The sequence below is a fragment of the Zeugodacus cucurbitae genome, chromosome 2 (genome assembly GCF_028554725.1).
Source record: "Zeugodacus cucurbitae isolate PBARC_wt_2022May chromosome 2, idZeuCucr1.2, whole genome shotgun sequence".
Lineage (NCBI taxonomy): Eukaryota > Metazoa > Arthropoda > Insecta > Diptera > Tephritidae > Zeugodacus > Zeugodacus cucurbitae.
The window spans coordinates 77,426,198-77,441,834 of record NC_071667.1 but is presented as its reverse complement, the minus strand read 5'-3'; the positions used below and the strand labels follow the sequence as shown (position 1 = coordinate 77,441,834).

The 15,637-nt window shown below is 31.7% G+C and overlaps 2 protein-coding genes across 18 annotated transcripts in view; both read left to right on the top strand.

The window, feature by feature from the left end:
* The window catches only part of LOC105218721 (modifier of mdg4), a 33,250-nt gene extending 19,120 nt beyond the window's left edge, over positions 1–14,130 (top strand). The window contains exons 5-7 of one of the 17 annotated variants that reach the window (XM_054230014.1): positions 8,827–8,971; positions 9,044–9,285; positions 9,516–9,630. In XM_054230014.1, coding sequence (XP_054085989.1) covers positions 8,827–8,971; positions 9,044–9,266 — 368 coding nt within the window. In that variant the 3' untranslated portion in view covers positions 9,267–9,285; positions 9,516–9,630. Of the gene's footprint in view, positions 1–2,046; positions 2,549–2,651; positions 3,106–3,421; positions 4,350–4,656; positions 4,953–5,212; positions 5,359–5,434; positions 5,873–5,921; positions 6,038–6,462; positions 6,771–6,876; positions 7,690–7,892; positions 8,383–8,826; positions 8,972–9,043; positions 9,286–9,515; positions 10,089–10,374; positions 11,414–12,108; positions 12,476–13,229; positions 13,529–13,804 lie in introns of those variants that run through there. The other 16 variants (XR_008471084.1, XM_054230040.1, XM_054230005.1 and 13 more) reach the window with 16 other exon arrangements.
* On the top strand, positions 175–1,950 carry LOC105218728 (phosphatidylinositol N-acetylglucosaminyltransferase subunit P). The gene has a single exon (XM_029044545.2). It carries the CDS (start codon positions 1,327–1,329, stop codon positions 1,861–1,863), a length of 537 nt encoding a protein of 178 aa, XP_028900378.1. The 5' UTR covers positions 175–1,326; the 3' UTR covers positions 1,864–1,950.
* Positions 14,131–15,637: the final 1,507 nt, after the last annotated feature.

Here is a 15,637-nt window from a genome sequence, read left to right as displayed (position 1 = left end):
ATATGGGTGTATTTGCTTAGGTTCCTACAAAAATAAGAACTAGTACAGCAATAACATAAAATGGATATAATAATGAAAGTGTGTGATTTTCATGAATGGGAATTTAAGTTCATAATAAAAACAGCATACGAAAAAGGCTGATAATGTCGAATATATTCCATGTGAGTAATGAACAATATTTCCACAAATGTATTATAAAACCTTTCTAATATTAAGGATATGGAATCGTAATTTCTTATTAGTTAGAGTTATGTATATATACCTATAAACTTTTCTTAATATGGCACAATAATTATTTAAGTAGATCATGATTCCATATTTGTAGCTAAAATCGCTCAACGGGTTTTGCTCTTTAGCATGAACGCATTCATTAAAAAAGAACTACATGTCTCATTTTTATTAAAACACTTTTCTGTCATATTTCTAAAAATATAAAAATATAAGAGATATCACGTGTATATCTCCAACTGCGGTTATGCATATGAATGCGCTATTGTTCTATGATATCTAACACAATTCATTTCAATTAGTTACAAACATCTATCATATTTACAGATGGACATACATATATATTTTTATTGGCTGTAAACATTAGTTATTACCGCGAATTCACGTTACTGCTAAATGTAACTCCTTTCGAACACTTATTTATTTGTTATTAAAAATACTTTACAAACTAAATAACTATAAAGCTTGTCATAAAGTCATTAGTTCTTTTTTTTTTTTTAACAAAAACAAAATATACATATTTTAATTTATTATTATTAATTTGCCAAATAAGAAAGACGTCGAAAGATCCCCTTACTTATCATGAATGATAATAATAAAAATGTTAAAATTATGTATCGATATTGGAAAAGCGCTCGAAACTTGTGTTTTAGAATATCTTTATATCTGTAGTTACTTTCTTTCGGTTTTGTCAAAATGATTGAAGAGTTAAATGGGGTATTAAAATTACTGTTGGTAATTCCCAATGTATATTTTACGAATCGTGTTAATCTCAATACATATTCATGGGAAACGAATCCAATGCAAAGTTGGTCAAACCATAACTATCCAGCAATGTCTGCTAAAAGTATATCATAATGGGAGCTTGTTTTAAACAAGATTAATAGAAGACATATGTTTGGACAGTTGTTTTAAAATATAAAATAATATATCGCGTCATATAATCGGTGCAAGTTTTGAAATAGTGAAAACGTTTGCAAAAGAGCAAGTATGTATTTATGTAAAGAATAATTCATTCATTTTTTTTTGAAATCGTATTTGTATGTATTTATTCAATTGTTTTTCGGCATAAATTGTCAAAAATTAAATTGTATTTGAATGTGGTCAGTTAACGTTGCGGTTATTATTGTTTCTCGTATAATGCCGTATCCAGCACCAACACCTTATCGGGCGATACAAGGATTCGCTTGCTATTTGTGTTCATTGATGTTATTTGGTTTCTATATATTTTGGGTTCTTACGCCGTTGAAGCAAATGGGGTTCGACGACTTACCACATAAATATTTAGCGTTATCTACGAGCAATGTGTTGTCATTGCTTATGGTTATGATTTATTATGTTTTTTATCCTGCAATTAATTTGGCAATGACACCGGACGTGGATGGAATAGCAACAGTCATAGACGTGCAGCTATTAAAACGCGGCAATGAAATGAATGATGTAATTAATTGGAGTACAATACAGCATTTAGAAAATGTGCAACGTAGCCTATCTAAGAAAATACCGTTGAAAAACGAAAATTTCGAAAACTGCCAATACTGCAATGGAGTGCAACACGAAGTTACTGCAAAAGGCACAATACCAACGCTCTACCATATCGATCTGGCTGAAATTAATCGTTTAGTTTATAATTAAAGATTGTCACTAACCGTATAATAAACATATTTACAAGTGGTACATATGTACTTCAAAAAATAAATAATAGGAAATGAGTGTTTCTTTTATTTGAAATTTGTGCTGCGGTTTTGTTTTATTGGACTTAAATTTTGTTTTTGCGCTCACACATACATAGGTTTAATTGTGGATACTTGGTTTCAGATGCAAATCCCGAATACGACCCCGCCGATTTGGAATTCATCTATAGTCAACGTGGACATCCATTGATTGTGCTCAACAATTATTTGTATCGAAAGAATCGTGGGCGTTATTGGCGTTGTCTACGTTGCACCAAGCATCAGTGTAGAGCACGTCTAATTTTCTCACCGAAACGTTATGTACGCGTTTACGGCGTGCATACGCATGGCAAGGAATCGGAGAAAATCGAGTGGGGGCGTCGAGTTTGCAATGAATTGAAAACGACCTATCTCAAAGAGCTCGACTTTGGTGCAAAGGTAAAGCTATCCGTGCGACAGCCACATTTTAAGACAGACGATTCCAGCGCACCAAGCACGCCAACAGCTGATCCACTCGAGCATGACGCAGCAGATGCGGACGAAAGTGTGGAACCAGAACTGTACATGCATATGCAGACGACGCAATACGTTGATGATTGTTTACAATTTCAACTAAACCAAAAATAAAGCACACTTTTATAAGAAATGTAATTGTTTTTGTTTTCTCTGTAAAGTATTGCTTAAAAGATTTCATAAAGTCATTACTGCAATTCCACTAAATTGTTATATCAATTTCATTTTAAATTACAGCGAATTTGGAGTGCAGAGTTGGTGAGAATATATTGGAGAAAAGGGAAGCCATCATTTACACTATGCCATTTCCATTAGGTGTATGGTTGGAAAATCAAGAGGTATTTTATATGCGCAATCAGAAACAGGGTTACAATCTACTTTTCAACGGGTTTATGTATAAGAAAGAAGCCAGTTTTCGTTCGACGATAAACTGGATTTGTTCCAGAGGTAATGGCAGGCGTGTCTCGGATAACAAATGTACAGCACGCTGCATTACCAAATGGGATGGCTCCATCAAATTGGGTAAACATCCACACAATCATCCACCCAAGTTTACGCCTGAAACGATGCCATCAAAGGCATTATCAAGAGCCGAATTTGCACTGACATTATAAGTCAAGCATTGAATACATATATGCTCGTATATTCCTACATACTTAAGTATTATCATATAGCCATTTAAGTAATGCAAAATAAAGTTAACTGAAAATAAATGTAAAATACAAATTTTTTGAAGTAATAAATAACTGTTAAAGAAAATAAAATATCTTACACAAATGTATTATTAGTGTTATTCTTGATAAAAGTATAAATTAAAGATATATTTTTTTTTTAGATTTTCAGCTGTTACTTGAAATTTTTTAATAAATAGTTTTAATTAACCTAAAAAATATAAGAAATAAAGTATGATTCATAGGCGGTGTTTTTAATTTGTTGTAAAAATTAGCCTAATAAAAAAGAGTCTGATGTAAAACTTCTTAATATGCAATTTATCTTTCTTCTTTTAGCCATTATTATCACGAAAAACCAATTTAGATATCTCATATTGCGAGGAGTAAAATACAAATTATTACGTTCCAGAGCTTACAATAGTCATTGGTATTGCATCACACCTAATTGTCCTGCCAATGTAACAATTGACGAACTGAAAGGTGGTCTTGTCTTGCTTGGAGCATCGCATACGCCCGCTTGCCGCGAGAAGTACTCTATGGACTTACAAAACAACACATAAAAATAATAATAAAGAAATATTAGTTAACCTAAAATTCATTTAATTAAAGCGCAATTTCACTACAAATATGGCTACTGTTTACTTTATTAAAAAAAAATATATATTTAATTTACATAAAAATTATAAACTCTAAATCTACTAGATATCCAGACTAATACATGATTTTGCAACCTTTTCATTTTCAGATAAAGACATCTATGAGGAGGAGGAAATCTATTTACAACCCACAATACTACATGAGCCCACCGAACGTGCACCCATCCAGCAATTGCATACACATAATGCCTTTGAGGGTCCCGTTTTTGTGGTGAGCAAGTATGGTACCAGGCAACTAGTGCTGAAGCAACACACATTCAATCGACACGTTAGCCGTGAAGAGGTCACCTATTGGCGGTGCAGTCAATTCGCTGTGCTGCGCTGTCGTGCGCGCATAAAAACGAAAGGAAACACCTTGACGGTATTGAATAGTGAACATAATCATGAGGTCATTACAAAAGCACGAAAATATGGCTCACTCAAAGCAGCTGCAGCGGCGGCAGCTGCAATGTCATCGAATAATACCACAACAGTTGCTGGCAAGGTAAACCTTACCAACACGCGCGATACCATAACATATGCTAAAGGCACATATAGCTTAACCACTGGTCGAGTTGAAACCGTTTCCGCAGAGAACATAACGGACTAAAAACGAATATGTATTAGTGAAGCTGTTCTGTTATTATACAGTACTGTTCATACTGAATTTAAGAACTTTCTGACATAATTTATGTTATTTTTAGTATATATTAAATAATAATATTATTAGTGAAACAAAAATATGCAAAAGACGTGCAAGCAATAAAACATTTTCAAAAAAAAACAAAAAAAAAAATCTCAAATATATGATAACTTTAACTGTTACGTATAACTATTTATTTATAATTGAAAATTGTATATTTCATTTGAATTTACCCCAAATTGGTATAATATTTCACTAATCGCATTTTTATTATCTCTCCACTTTCGTTGTAGGCCGCGCAGTTAATTACTTTTCCTATATAACGGGATTTCGTGGTAGCCGCAAGCTGAAGGTGGGCGACTACAGTTTTACGCGCAACAAGTCGTCTGGCTCCAAAACGTACTGGTCCTGCGCACGCGCCGGTATACACAAGTGCAAAGCGCGCGTTGTGACGATAGATGAGGATTGCCGACACGACGTTATAGTCAAATGCGAGGAACATAATCACCCGCCATTTTAAAATACAACCGCAGCAAGGAGTGACATACATTCCGCTGTTGTATTTCTCTCCTTATATGAACATTTTAGTTAAACTGAATTAATTTATTTTATTTTAATTTCATTAGTGAAGAATGCAAATAAAATTAAAACTAAATATATGAAAAATAATTTTTGAAAATCAAAAGCTAAAAAAAAACATAATAAAAAACAATTTAGAAAAAAAGTAAAAATAAAAACCTTATTATCGTTGGCGACACTGTGCTATGTATGTATCGGCAGTTAAAATTGTAAATTTATCAAAAAATTTGGTATGTTCAACTTAATACTTATTTATTTTGCTACTTTCAGAGGAAGTGCTGGACATGGGTGCGTGCGATAGCTTACTCTCATTCACCTTGGGTCAGCGTGGCTGCACATTATTAGTATTCAAAGGCTACAATTATGTGCGCAACCGACGTAGCGGTTTGAAGACTTACTGGATATGTGCCAAAAAGGTAAATGCGTATATATATTAAGCAATAGTCCACATTTCTTTTACTAATATTATTGTTTTTATTTCTTTCCATGTAGGGCAGCACCAAGTGTAATGCACGCGTTGTCACTGATGTGGTTGATGGTGTGCAGAAAATCGTTTTGGAGTCCTGTCGCCACAATCACGCACAAAAAGTAGCGCGGAAAAAGCGCAAAACATCCATAGAACAGTCGGCAAGCACAATTCTAAGTATTGCAGATTCGAACAAATACGTGCAAGTACAAATGAAGAACGAATCTTGCAGCATTGCGCAGAATGCGGCTCTCACATAAAGCAATTTACTTTGGTTGTGAAATGTGGCTTACTCGTATGCATGTTAAATAGCAAAACCAAAATACTTATTGAAAAGAAAAATACACGTTCAAGTACATTACATACAAAACTAAACATAAATGTTATAATATTTCTCGGCTAATCATAACTCAGAGATGAGTATGTAATATTGTCTTAGGTTGCTTCTATACATATACATTTACTCACCGCCTTTGCAGCATTTACTAATTATAAAATTATAAAATTTTGCAGAAATCGCTACTTTCAGTACCGGCCAACGCGGATGCACTGTGCTAATGTATGGCAATCACAAGTTCGTAAAAAATCGCAAATCAAATACGCGCACCTATTGGATCTGCTCGAAAAAGGCAATTAAGTTTTTTTAAATATTAATTTTTTTTTGTTATTATTTTTATTTATGATTTTTTTTATATATTTAATTTATAATTTTTTTTTTATATTTTTAATTTATAATTTTTTTTTTATATTTTTAATTTATAATTTTTTTTTTTATATTTTTAATTTATATTTTTTTTTATATTTTTAATTCATAATTTTTTTTTTAATTTAATTTTAATTTCTTTTTTTATAGTTTTAATTTCTTTTTTTTATTTTTTTATTATTTATAATTTTTTTTTTATTTTTTTAATATTTTTATATTTTCTGTCTTTTTGTTTATATTTTTAAATTATTTATTATTATATTATTATATTATTATTTTTTGAATTTTATTTGCTCAAAAACGCAGAATTTGTGGTTATTTTTTTAAGCTTACGCTTTTCTTTCTCCACAGGATGTCACTTGGTGTCGGGCGCGTGTGGTGACTGCGCGTGATAAGCAAGGCACTGAACGCATACTACATCGCACCTTCGAGCATAATCACGCACGAAAATATCCGCGCAGTCAAGCTGGCGTTCAGCGCACTGAACTATTTCTTAAAGATTTAATGTCGTTGCGCAGTTAGAATTGCGGTTTCTCAAAATAAAACGTATTAGCTGAACGGTGCAAATAACAGATTTTTAATATGTACATTTATAGGTTGTTGTATAAAGTATTAAATTTTTAATTGTAAAAGTTACCGTTTAAATTGCTCAATTCATACATAGTACATATACATATAATATTGTAAATACAAAATGCTGTAATTTGTGTGCTTGTTCTATAACCTGTCACTGTCTCTCTTCTTTGTTTTGGCTATTAATTTCAGATTCAATGCGCACATACCAATATAGCATAACGAATTGCAAATTTGAGTTGCCAAGCGGTGATGAGAGTTTCCTGCCGATATTTACATCGCTGAATGAAACAAAAAGTATTGGCGGCAAAACGCACGCCGTTAAGACTGGCTTGTCGAAGCGTAAACCCGCATTTCTGGAGAATCGCACCTTGGATGATTGGGGCGCTATCAAATATAGTACGACATCGCGTGGCAACAAGCTGCTCTCATATGAAGGTCATCGTTTCATCAAGAACAACATTTACGGCACGAAAGTGTATTGGAAGTGCACAAAGTGGCATAGCTTTTGTAAGGCGCGTGCCATAACAAGTTTTGAGGCGCCAACGCGGTGCGTTATAAAGGGCGTACACAACCATTCGATTGTGAAGGAGGAATAATAATTTTGGACTATAAACTGCTTAACTACTTAATGGAAGACAATGGGAGTTCATGTGCATACACCTACTATAGTTGGCTAAGTTCATGCTACATACATACATACACCTGTATTTATGTATGTATGCTGCGTAACTGTTTCGGACATACTTGCCATTTAATTCAATAGTTTTTAATAATACAATTTAAGTATTTAGAAAAGACTATGGGCACATACATGCCCGTACAAACAACATTATTTTTATCATTATATTTAACTAAAATAAACAAGCGTTTTTGATTTATAATTGCTAGCAAAAACTCGAATATATTATTTTTAGTTTCGTCACTTTATATTATAAGCTCGTTCTTTATATCATAAGCCAACTGACTTTGCGCTAAGCTTAAAAATCATATTTAAGTGGAATCCATAATAATATTACCCACTACGATCTACATTGGACTGTAGAGCGCGAACACTGTGAGTTCCTCTTTGTTTAAGTTTTTCATACATTTTACTTTTAAGTAGCTTTAGCACACTAGATATTTGTCAAATACAAATATTGTTTATTCATTAATTTATTTCTAGCTCTTTAGTGTATTCTACTAACAGTTGTCATTTCTTTTTGCAGGCTTTCAAATCGATTTTATTGATTCAAAAAAGAATGGTGGCAAATTGTTGGTTATAAACGGGTTTCGTTTCTTTCGCAACAAGAAGCGCGGTTCACGTCAATATTGGAAGTGCAGTAATTACTACAAAGAGAAATGTCCCGCCATTGCGATATACGATGAGACAACGTTGAATTTACGTCTTTGCCATCAGCATAAGCATGCCACCAGCAATGATATTGAGATTAAACCGTTTCTGCCAAAAGTCTGTGCGCTACTCGATGAGGGTCATATTGACTCGCTGCACGATGATATAGATGATGATCTGAAGGTTTAGAGATTTAAATTACATATATTGAAGAGAGCGTAATGCAGTCTATGCCAAAAATGGTGGTGAATGAATATATATTGTACATTGTAGTATGCGAAAGTATCAACATAGCGCACTCGAACTGAAGTAGTGAGCAGCGAGATATCGCCCAAATACCAAAATATTGAATTCTTGTAAAAACTATTTATAATTAATTTTACATATAGCTAAAGTAATATATAAATTTAGTAATATGAATATTATATTGTATTTAACGTGTCTTACAAACTGAAATTTCAATTTTAAAAAGCAAATTTGCGTACTTTTACTTGATTTGATAGTGATTGCAGCAAGTATGTTTTTATACAATGCTATAGTATACACGTTGTTGTTAAAAGTTAAGTTAAATTTTTTTCTTTGAAAGTACGTATGAATGCAATTTCCAACCACAAAAAAAAACAGAAAATAAATACTGTCCATTGAAGTTGTAAAGCAGAAAAAAATGATAAATCTCATGCAAAAACTTTTATCTTCCGATTTTTAAATGTATGTAACTTGAATTAAGAGAGAACAGAAATTAACATTTTCTATTCTTATAAAAATCTCTTTTCTTTTACTAATACGCTTGCCACACACACACACCTAAGGCTGCGAACTCAACACAACACAACCAAAGATACAATTTTCCATCTCGAAACGTGGTGGCCAGTTGCTTTGGTTGGATGGACTGAAATATTTTCGCAACAACGAGAATCGTACGAATTTATTCTGGCGCTGTCACTGGTACTACAGGTAACTGCTATTTTAGGTTTTCTCTATTAATAACTATGTAACATCAACTTGCATTATTTCCTTTTATTGCAGACGCATACGTTGTCCCGTGCTGATTTGCATGAATAAGTATGATACGAGTGATTTTCGGCAAATTCACAAACATCGACATGTCAAGTCCAGTAAGAAGCAATCAGGCACTAATGTCGTTGAACTGACAATGGACAGCGCACTTCCAACGCATTTGACGGCAATCGATGCTCAACATGATATGCCGCTGGAAATGGATAATGAACAGGAAATGTTCACAATTTAAGCAACGCAAAAGCATAATTGTATATTAATTTTTTTAAGTTTATGTAAAAAAGAAAAGAAAAAACAAATTCCATATTGTAGTACTTGTGGTATTAATAAACATTTAGGCTTATATGCAAAAATATTCGTTTGCTAACACTTGCTGTATATTAAAAATGTTAACTAAGCATTATTTAAATATAAACACTAACTAACTGTACTATTTTTTCTCGCTCTATTTTCATATACGCCATACCAACACCAACCGCAGTTGTACTCGCCAATGATGTGGTGCCAAATCCGGAGGATGTGCTAGTTTTTTTCACACAATCGCTGCGCGGCAGACCCGCCATCATGGCTAACGGCGTACGTTTTCTCATAATGAGTGAAAATAAGAAAAAGATATTGTGGCGCTGCAGTTCGATGGCCACCAAGAAGATTAAGTGTCCAGCACGTATCACTATGCTAAAGGGCAGTCCGCCAAAGTTTATCATCAACAAAGCGGAGCATATACACGCGGAGCTAAAGCGCAACAAGTATGGGTCGAGCAAGCAAGCGCAGCACCAACAACATCAACACCACCACCATCACCAACAACAACAACAGCAATTGCATGAATACGATCATCAACAAGAACAAGAGGATCAGCAATGTTACAGTGTGACAACTTTGAAGGGCGATGAGGAGCATGAAGTGGAAGTTGATGGCAATGTTAAAATAGAAATTCTCACGCAAAATATCGGTGGTGCGACGTTGCAACGCCACCAGCAACATCCGTAGAAAGTACACCACAACAACAACATAAACAAAAGTTAACAACCATAAATAAAAACAAAAAAAACCACGCCCGCGTTTTCAACTGAAGTTTAGTTCAATGAATTAACAACGTTTCTGTTTTATTGATATTTGTACTATATGCTATAGAATAGAATAGAAATGTGAATTATGTAAATTGAGGCGTTTGTTGTTGGCGCACGTTTTTGTTTCATAAAAATGGTGAGAGTTTCCTTAAGATTATCCTTAATACCCTGTAACTATTATAGTTTATTTATTCACATAAGCATACGCACACACAAAATATTTTTTTTATGAATCTATAAAATTAATTGCTCTTCAAATTTCAATTACAGGTTCGTTTGATGTCTCCTTAAATATCGCTAAAAATATGAAACCCTCTATCGATGTGGATGATGCTTCAGACATACATTATATTTCTAGCCAAAAGGGACGCACCCTATTAGTACATAGAGGATTTCATTATGTTCATGAGAAGCGTATACACAATAAGATTTATTGGCGTTGTACACAATATACAACGCGACGCAAATGTCACGGGCGCGTACACACGGAGAATGGGCGCATTGTGCATAAAAGTTTTCACAATCATAATGCGTGCACAATAGTGGAGAGAAAATCACACAGACTACTATGTACAGATAACTAAACAATTTTAACAATTTTGAAAAGACACAAATGTAAAAATATCCTACACTTAACAGAAATGGAAAGTGTTGTATCAATTACCTGAACAGCTCTTAGTTGTGTTACGACGAAAGGGAGTTTGAATGGTTTCAATTAAATGCAAAGCACGAAATGTAATATATATGCTTAAAATGTGCTTATTATAGATTTTTTAAATCTTTAGTTTCTACAAAAAACTGAAAACAAATATGTACACATGTAAAATGAATTAAAAAAATAATTATATAATAATTTACATACAATAAGTTCATACTTAGAAAAACATAATTTGTAATCGGTACATTTTTAATGATATTTTGGAATTAAATTTCAAAGAAATGAATTTAATTTAGTTTATATAAATGGATTTTAATCTTAATGAGATAGTTGATGCGCTGCGAAATTTTAGAATATATATTTCTTAGAGACGCATTTGTTGGGCACTCTAAAAGTTTTGTGGAAATTGTTGCCTAAAAAAATATTAACCGGAAAATAATTCAGGTACTTAATTTTAACATATAACTAATTATCAAGTTAATAAATTTGCTTTATTTTCAATTACAGATTTCCAACTAAAAAAATGCAAAAAAGGACGTTTTCAAAATTAATAATTTAAATTAAAAATAATTAAAGGAATTATTATGGTGATTTAAGAGAATGATACGTACTTTCGCGGACGTAAATTTGCAGAAAAATTTAGTTTAAAAATACTTCAAAAAATATACTATATGTTATGCCACAGTGCTTGAATGTTGAGGTGCTTTACTTGTTTAGACCAGATTGTCAAGAGAACAGTTTAAAAAAATCTAATAACTAAAATTTAGGAATAAGCAGTAGTATTACCATATATTATTTAAGGATTGTTATTGTACCACGAACGAAGTATATTTAGAATTTAAAGCAATTTTCGAACGATTGGTGTGAAATATAATAGTAAAAGACACTTATACTAAAGTTAAGGCTAATATTTCGATACATGTATAAACAGTCATATAATATTCAAGAGGAAAAATAGCGAGGCTTGGATACAATTAGTAGATACATCTATTTCAGCACACTCGAAACCAAAAACTCCGATAAGTTAAACATTTGTATATATAGTATATATGAAGCTACTATTGGGTTTGTAACAAAAAAAAAAAAACAAATGGTAGACAAATTTATTTGGCTTAATATTTAAACTTTAATATATATAAGTTAATTGATTAAATATAAAAAATAATAAATTTCAGGAAGAAATCTCAGAAATAACCTACAACACTTAAAACTTGAAATAAAAACTGACTTTTTGCAGCATAACGGTTTACCAATTTACAAAAATTTTTACTGTAGTACTTCAAATTAACTTGTTTGTAGCATAAACACTATTACCATATACTAATTGCAACTTTCATTCTTTACAGACAAAAAAAAATCCATCGCTGTATTACCACTCTCGTCCTTGGCTTCGTTCGGTAACACCAAGAAGAAGCGTAAAAAGTTGATTATTAACTCATTCGAATTTGTTATTGATCGCATGCTGAAGCAGAGCACCAATTGGCGTTGTGCCCGTTATAAGAGTGCCAAATGTAAGGCGCGCGCTACAACACGCCTTGTTAATGGTGTAGAACGTTACATTCTACGTAATGCCGAACATTCGCACGAGTAAAACGATTTGCTAGCTATAATAGTTTTGCTTCGAAAAGGATATTAATAAACGTGTATATCGACATTGACAACGCTCTTAAGAGTTCTATAAAGTTTTCTTATATATTGAAGCATGATTATGGCATACATACATATATCAATATATTTAATATATGAGACATTTTTATGAGATTTTTTACTGATTTAAATGTTTTTAGTTTTGCGATTCACAATATATTTCTAACTATGAATAAATTGTTTGTTTAATGCAGCGTTAAAAATTAAATTTATATATATATATACATATATTTGTTACTATTACTATGGCTTTTGAATACAATACTTTCTGTTTTTTAATAATTTAAAGTTTTTAGTACAGTAATGTGTGGATTGCAGTTATTAAACGATATTTATCGGCAGAAAATAATACATATATACAATAAAAAGTATTGAATGTTATTATTAGCTACACATTGATTGGTGAGTTAATACTAAAAACGTTGTGGATTATTTATAAAACGCTTAAGTGAAAATATTTGTAATAAATTTACTTCAATTTAACACATTTATAAATAAATGAAAACAATAAAAGATAATATTAAATTCAATATCGAAGCTGCTTATATAAACAATTTAATAAAAATTAATAATTAAAGTGAAAATATTATAATGTATACTTATTATATTTTATTAATTACTTAAATCCCTATATGTATATATAAGCAAACGTTGAATCGCTATTAAAAAATATAAAAATGCTAATTGATCAATATTTTTAATATTAACTTAGACGCTTGTATTCCAGCTTTCTAATCTTTAGTTTTAAGTTGACTCAAATTAATTATTATTTTTAATAATATGAACTTTTTATTAACCCTTTACTTATTTTTATTTTCAGCTCTGGAGTCTTTAGCCAAGAAATGCGGCCTAATGATTACACAAGGCAAAAAAGGCAAACCAAAATTATTATTCGCCGGCTTTGCTTACTTTCGCAATAATAGCAAAGGTCCAAAAACATATTGGCTGTGCGCAAAGAATCGCGATAATCGCTGCCGTGCGCGCATCATCACTTGCTCAAAGACTGGCGCTTTGCTAATCAAAAACCAAAGCCACAACCATCCACCACCACCGCCGACAGCCGGCGCGTTAATACAACGCAGAGATTTAAAAAAAGAACTTTAATAATATTAATAGAGATTCAAAAAAAAAAAAATTAATTAAAAGTAAAATAAATATAAACAACTGAGTAATGACTAGTGAACGAAATATACACTGAAAATATTGAAATATAAATAAATGGGTTTTTATCCAGTGTTAAAATTATTGAACTTTGACCTTTTGTTTTTTAAGTTGGCTTCTCCACACACGTTATAGTTTGATTACTTGCTTATATTTATTAATTTAAATTCAAATATTTAATTTCTTTGCTTCTTCTTCTTTGTAGACACTTAATCATTTTAATTGTGGTTTTAGTTATTTTCATTACAGATGGTTCCGATGATATTTGTGGCATACAGTCTATACGCTATGTTGTGGGACAGCGTGGCGCACGCAAGATGATTTGTGATGGCTATTCGTATATCTGCGCCAAAAAGGTGAAATCACGTAAATATTGGATATGTGCAAAGCAGCGCAGTCGCAATTGTAAAGCACGTCTTATAACCGATGTCAATGAAGAGGAGTTCTCTGTGCGAAATGTTGAACACAATCATCCGCCGGAAAGAGTTTTTAGTGGCTTGAGCGCGCAACAGAATGAAGCTGAAAACACTGAAATCACAAATTGAAGTTTTTTGTACATTTTGTTAAAGGTAAAGGTGGGCTGTGTGTCGAAAACACGCTCAAATTTTTGTGTATATAAGAGTATATGGTATGTTTTAATTTTATTTCGAAAGTTAGTTGTACAATGTCGATCCTGTGGTTCGTTCATATGTGCTTACAATTTTACAAAATAATAGTTGTATTCAGCATTGTAGACATTCTATAGAAAGCATTTACAACAAACTATAAATATTTAATTTATAAATTTGAAAAATAATATTTAAAATACATAAATACTTGCCTTAATACGAATTTGACTACCGAAAAGTGATGATCGCTATACCAAAAAAAGGTTAAAAATAATTTAAGAACGGTGTCTAGTTCTTAATATCTAAAAGAAATATAATGTGAACTGTTAATTAATAATATTAGTATAAAATGAATGTATATATAACAATTTAGTTGACCATACTGACAAGACAAATATAATTTCTATATCCTTGTTTCACTACAATCAGAAAACACCAAATATTGTAATTTTTTTTTTTTAAGGTGAAATAGTTAAGAAATGTTTTTCCTGTTCAACCCATTATAGTGTCGATGAGTCAGTTAGCCCAAAAAGTAAAACTTGAAACGTGTTTTTTCGAGACTTGCTGTTAAAAAATTTAAACTAGCAAGTTCTATGTGGATAAAGATTCCGTTTTTTTTATTGTTTTTGGTTAGCAAGAATTGTGCAAATCAACAAGTTAATCCTATTTATTTATTTAATGTTATTAAGATAACACACAATTCGACCCAAATATTCGGCATTAAGGAGTTAGGTGAGTTTCAGAGGCTAAAAACAAGGGTATTTTTATAATTTTATTTTTTTATAAATACAGTGGAACTTCTCTAACTCGAATCTCCATAATCCACAAAAAAACTTCGAGTTACAGAGACTTTGAGTTATAGAAATTTTCATTAAAACATACTTTTTTCAAACAGCTATAAAATATAGATTTATTCTCATTTTTATTTATTTACTTCGCAAAAAGTTTTATGTAAATACGTTAAAACATATATCCTCTAATCTTTTGGTTCTGGTATGTTGCAGTTTGCTATTCTTTGGCTCTTGACGTCTGTATCCCAAGCCTATTTTTATGCCTTTTATGCAATCCAGAAGTGTAATATAGATGTACTCTCTTAAAATTCTGCCTCTATAGTAAAATTTTAAATTTTGTATTGTGCCCTTGTCGAAAAATTCGATGTATGGAAGGAAATTTGTATGAAATTTGACTTCTATTGCCAATTCAAGAGTTCGAGTTATGGAATGAAATTTGATTTGGAAACGCTATTGCCAATCGAAATGTTCGAGTTATGGAAGTTCCACTGTGTATACAATCATATGTATTTCATTTCCACAATTCTGCATATCAAAGACACATTTTTGAAATTTTTATTTAAAAATTCCGAAAACTCCGCCTTTGGCACCTCATCTTCCATGAGGTGTCCACAAAAAAAGTTTTTGCCATGGACATGATAACCAAAAATATTTTGATAGTACATAGA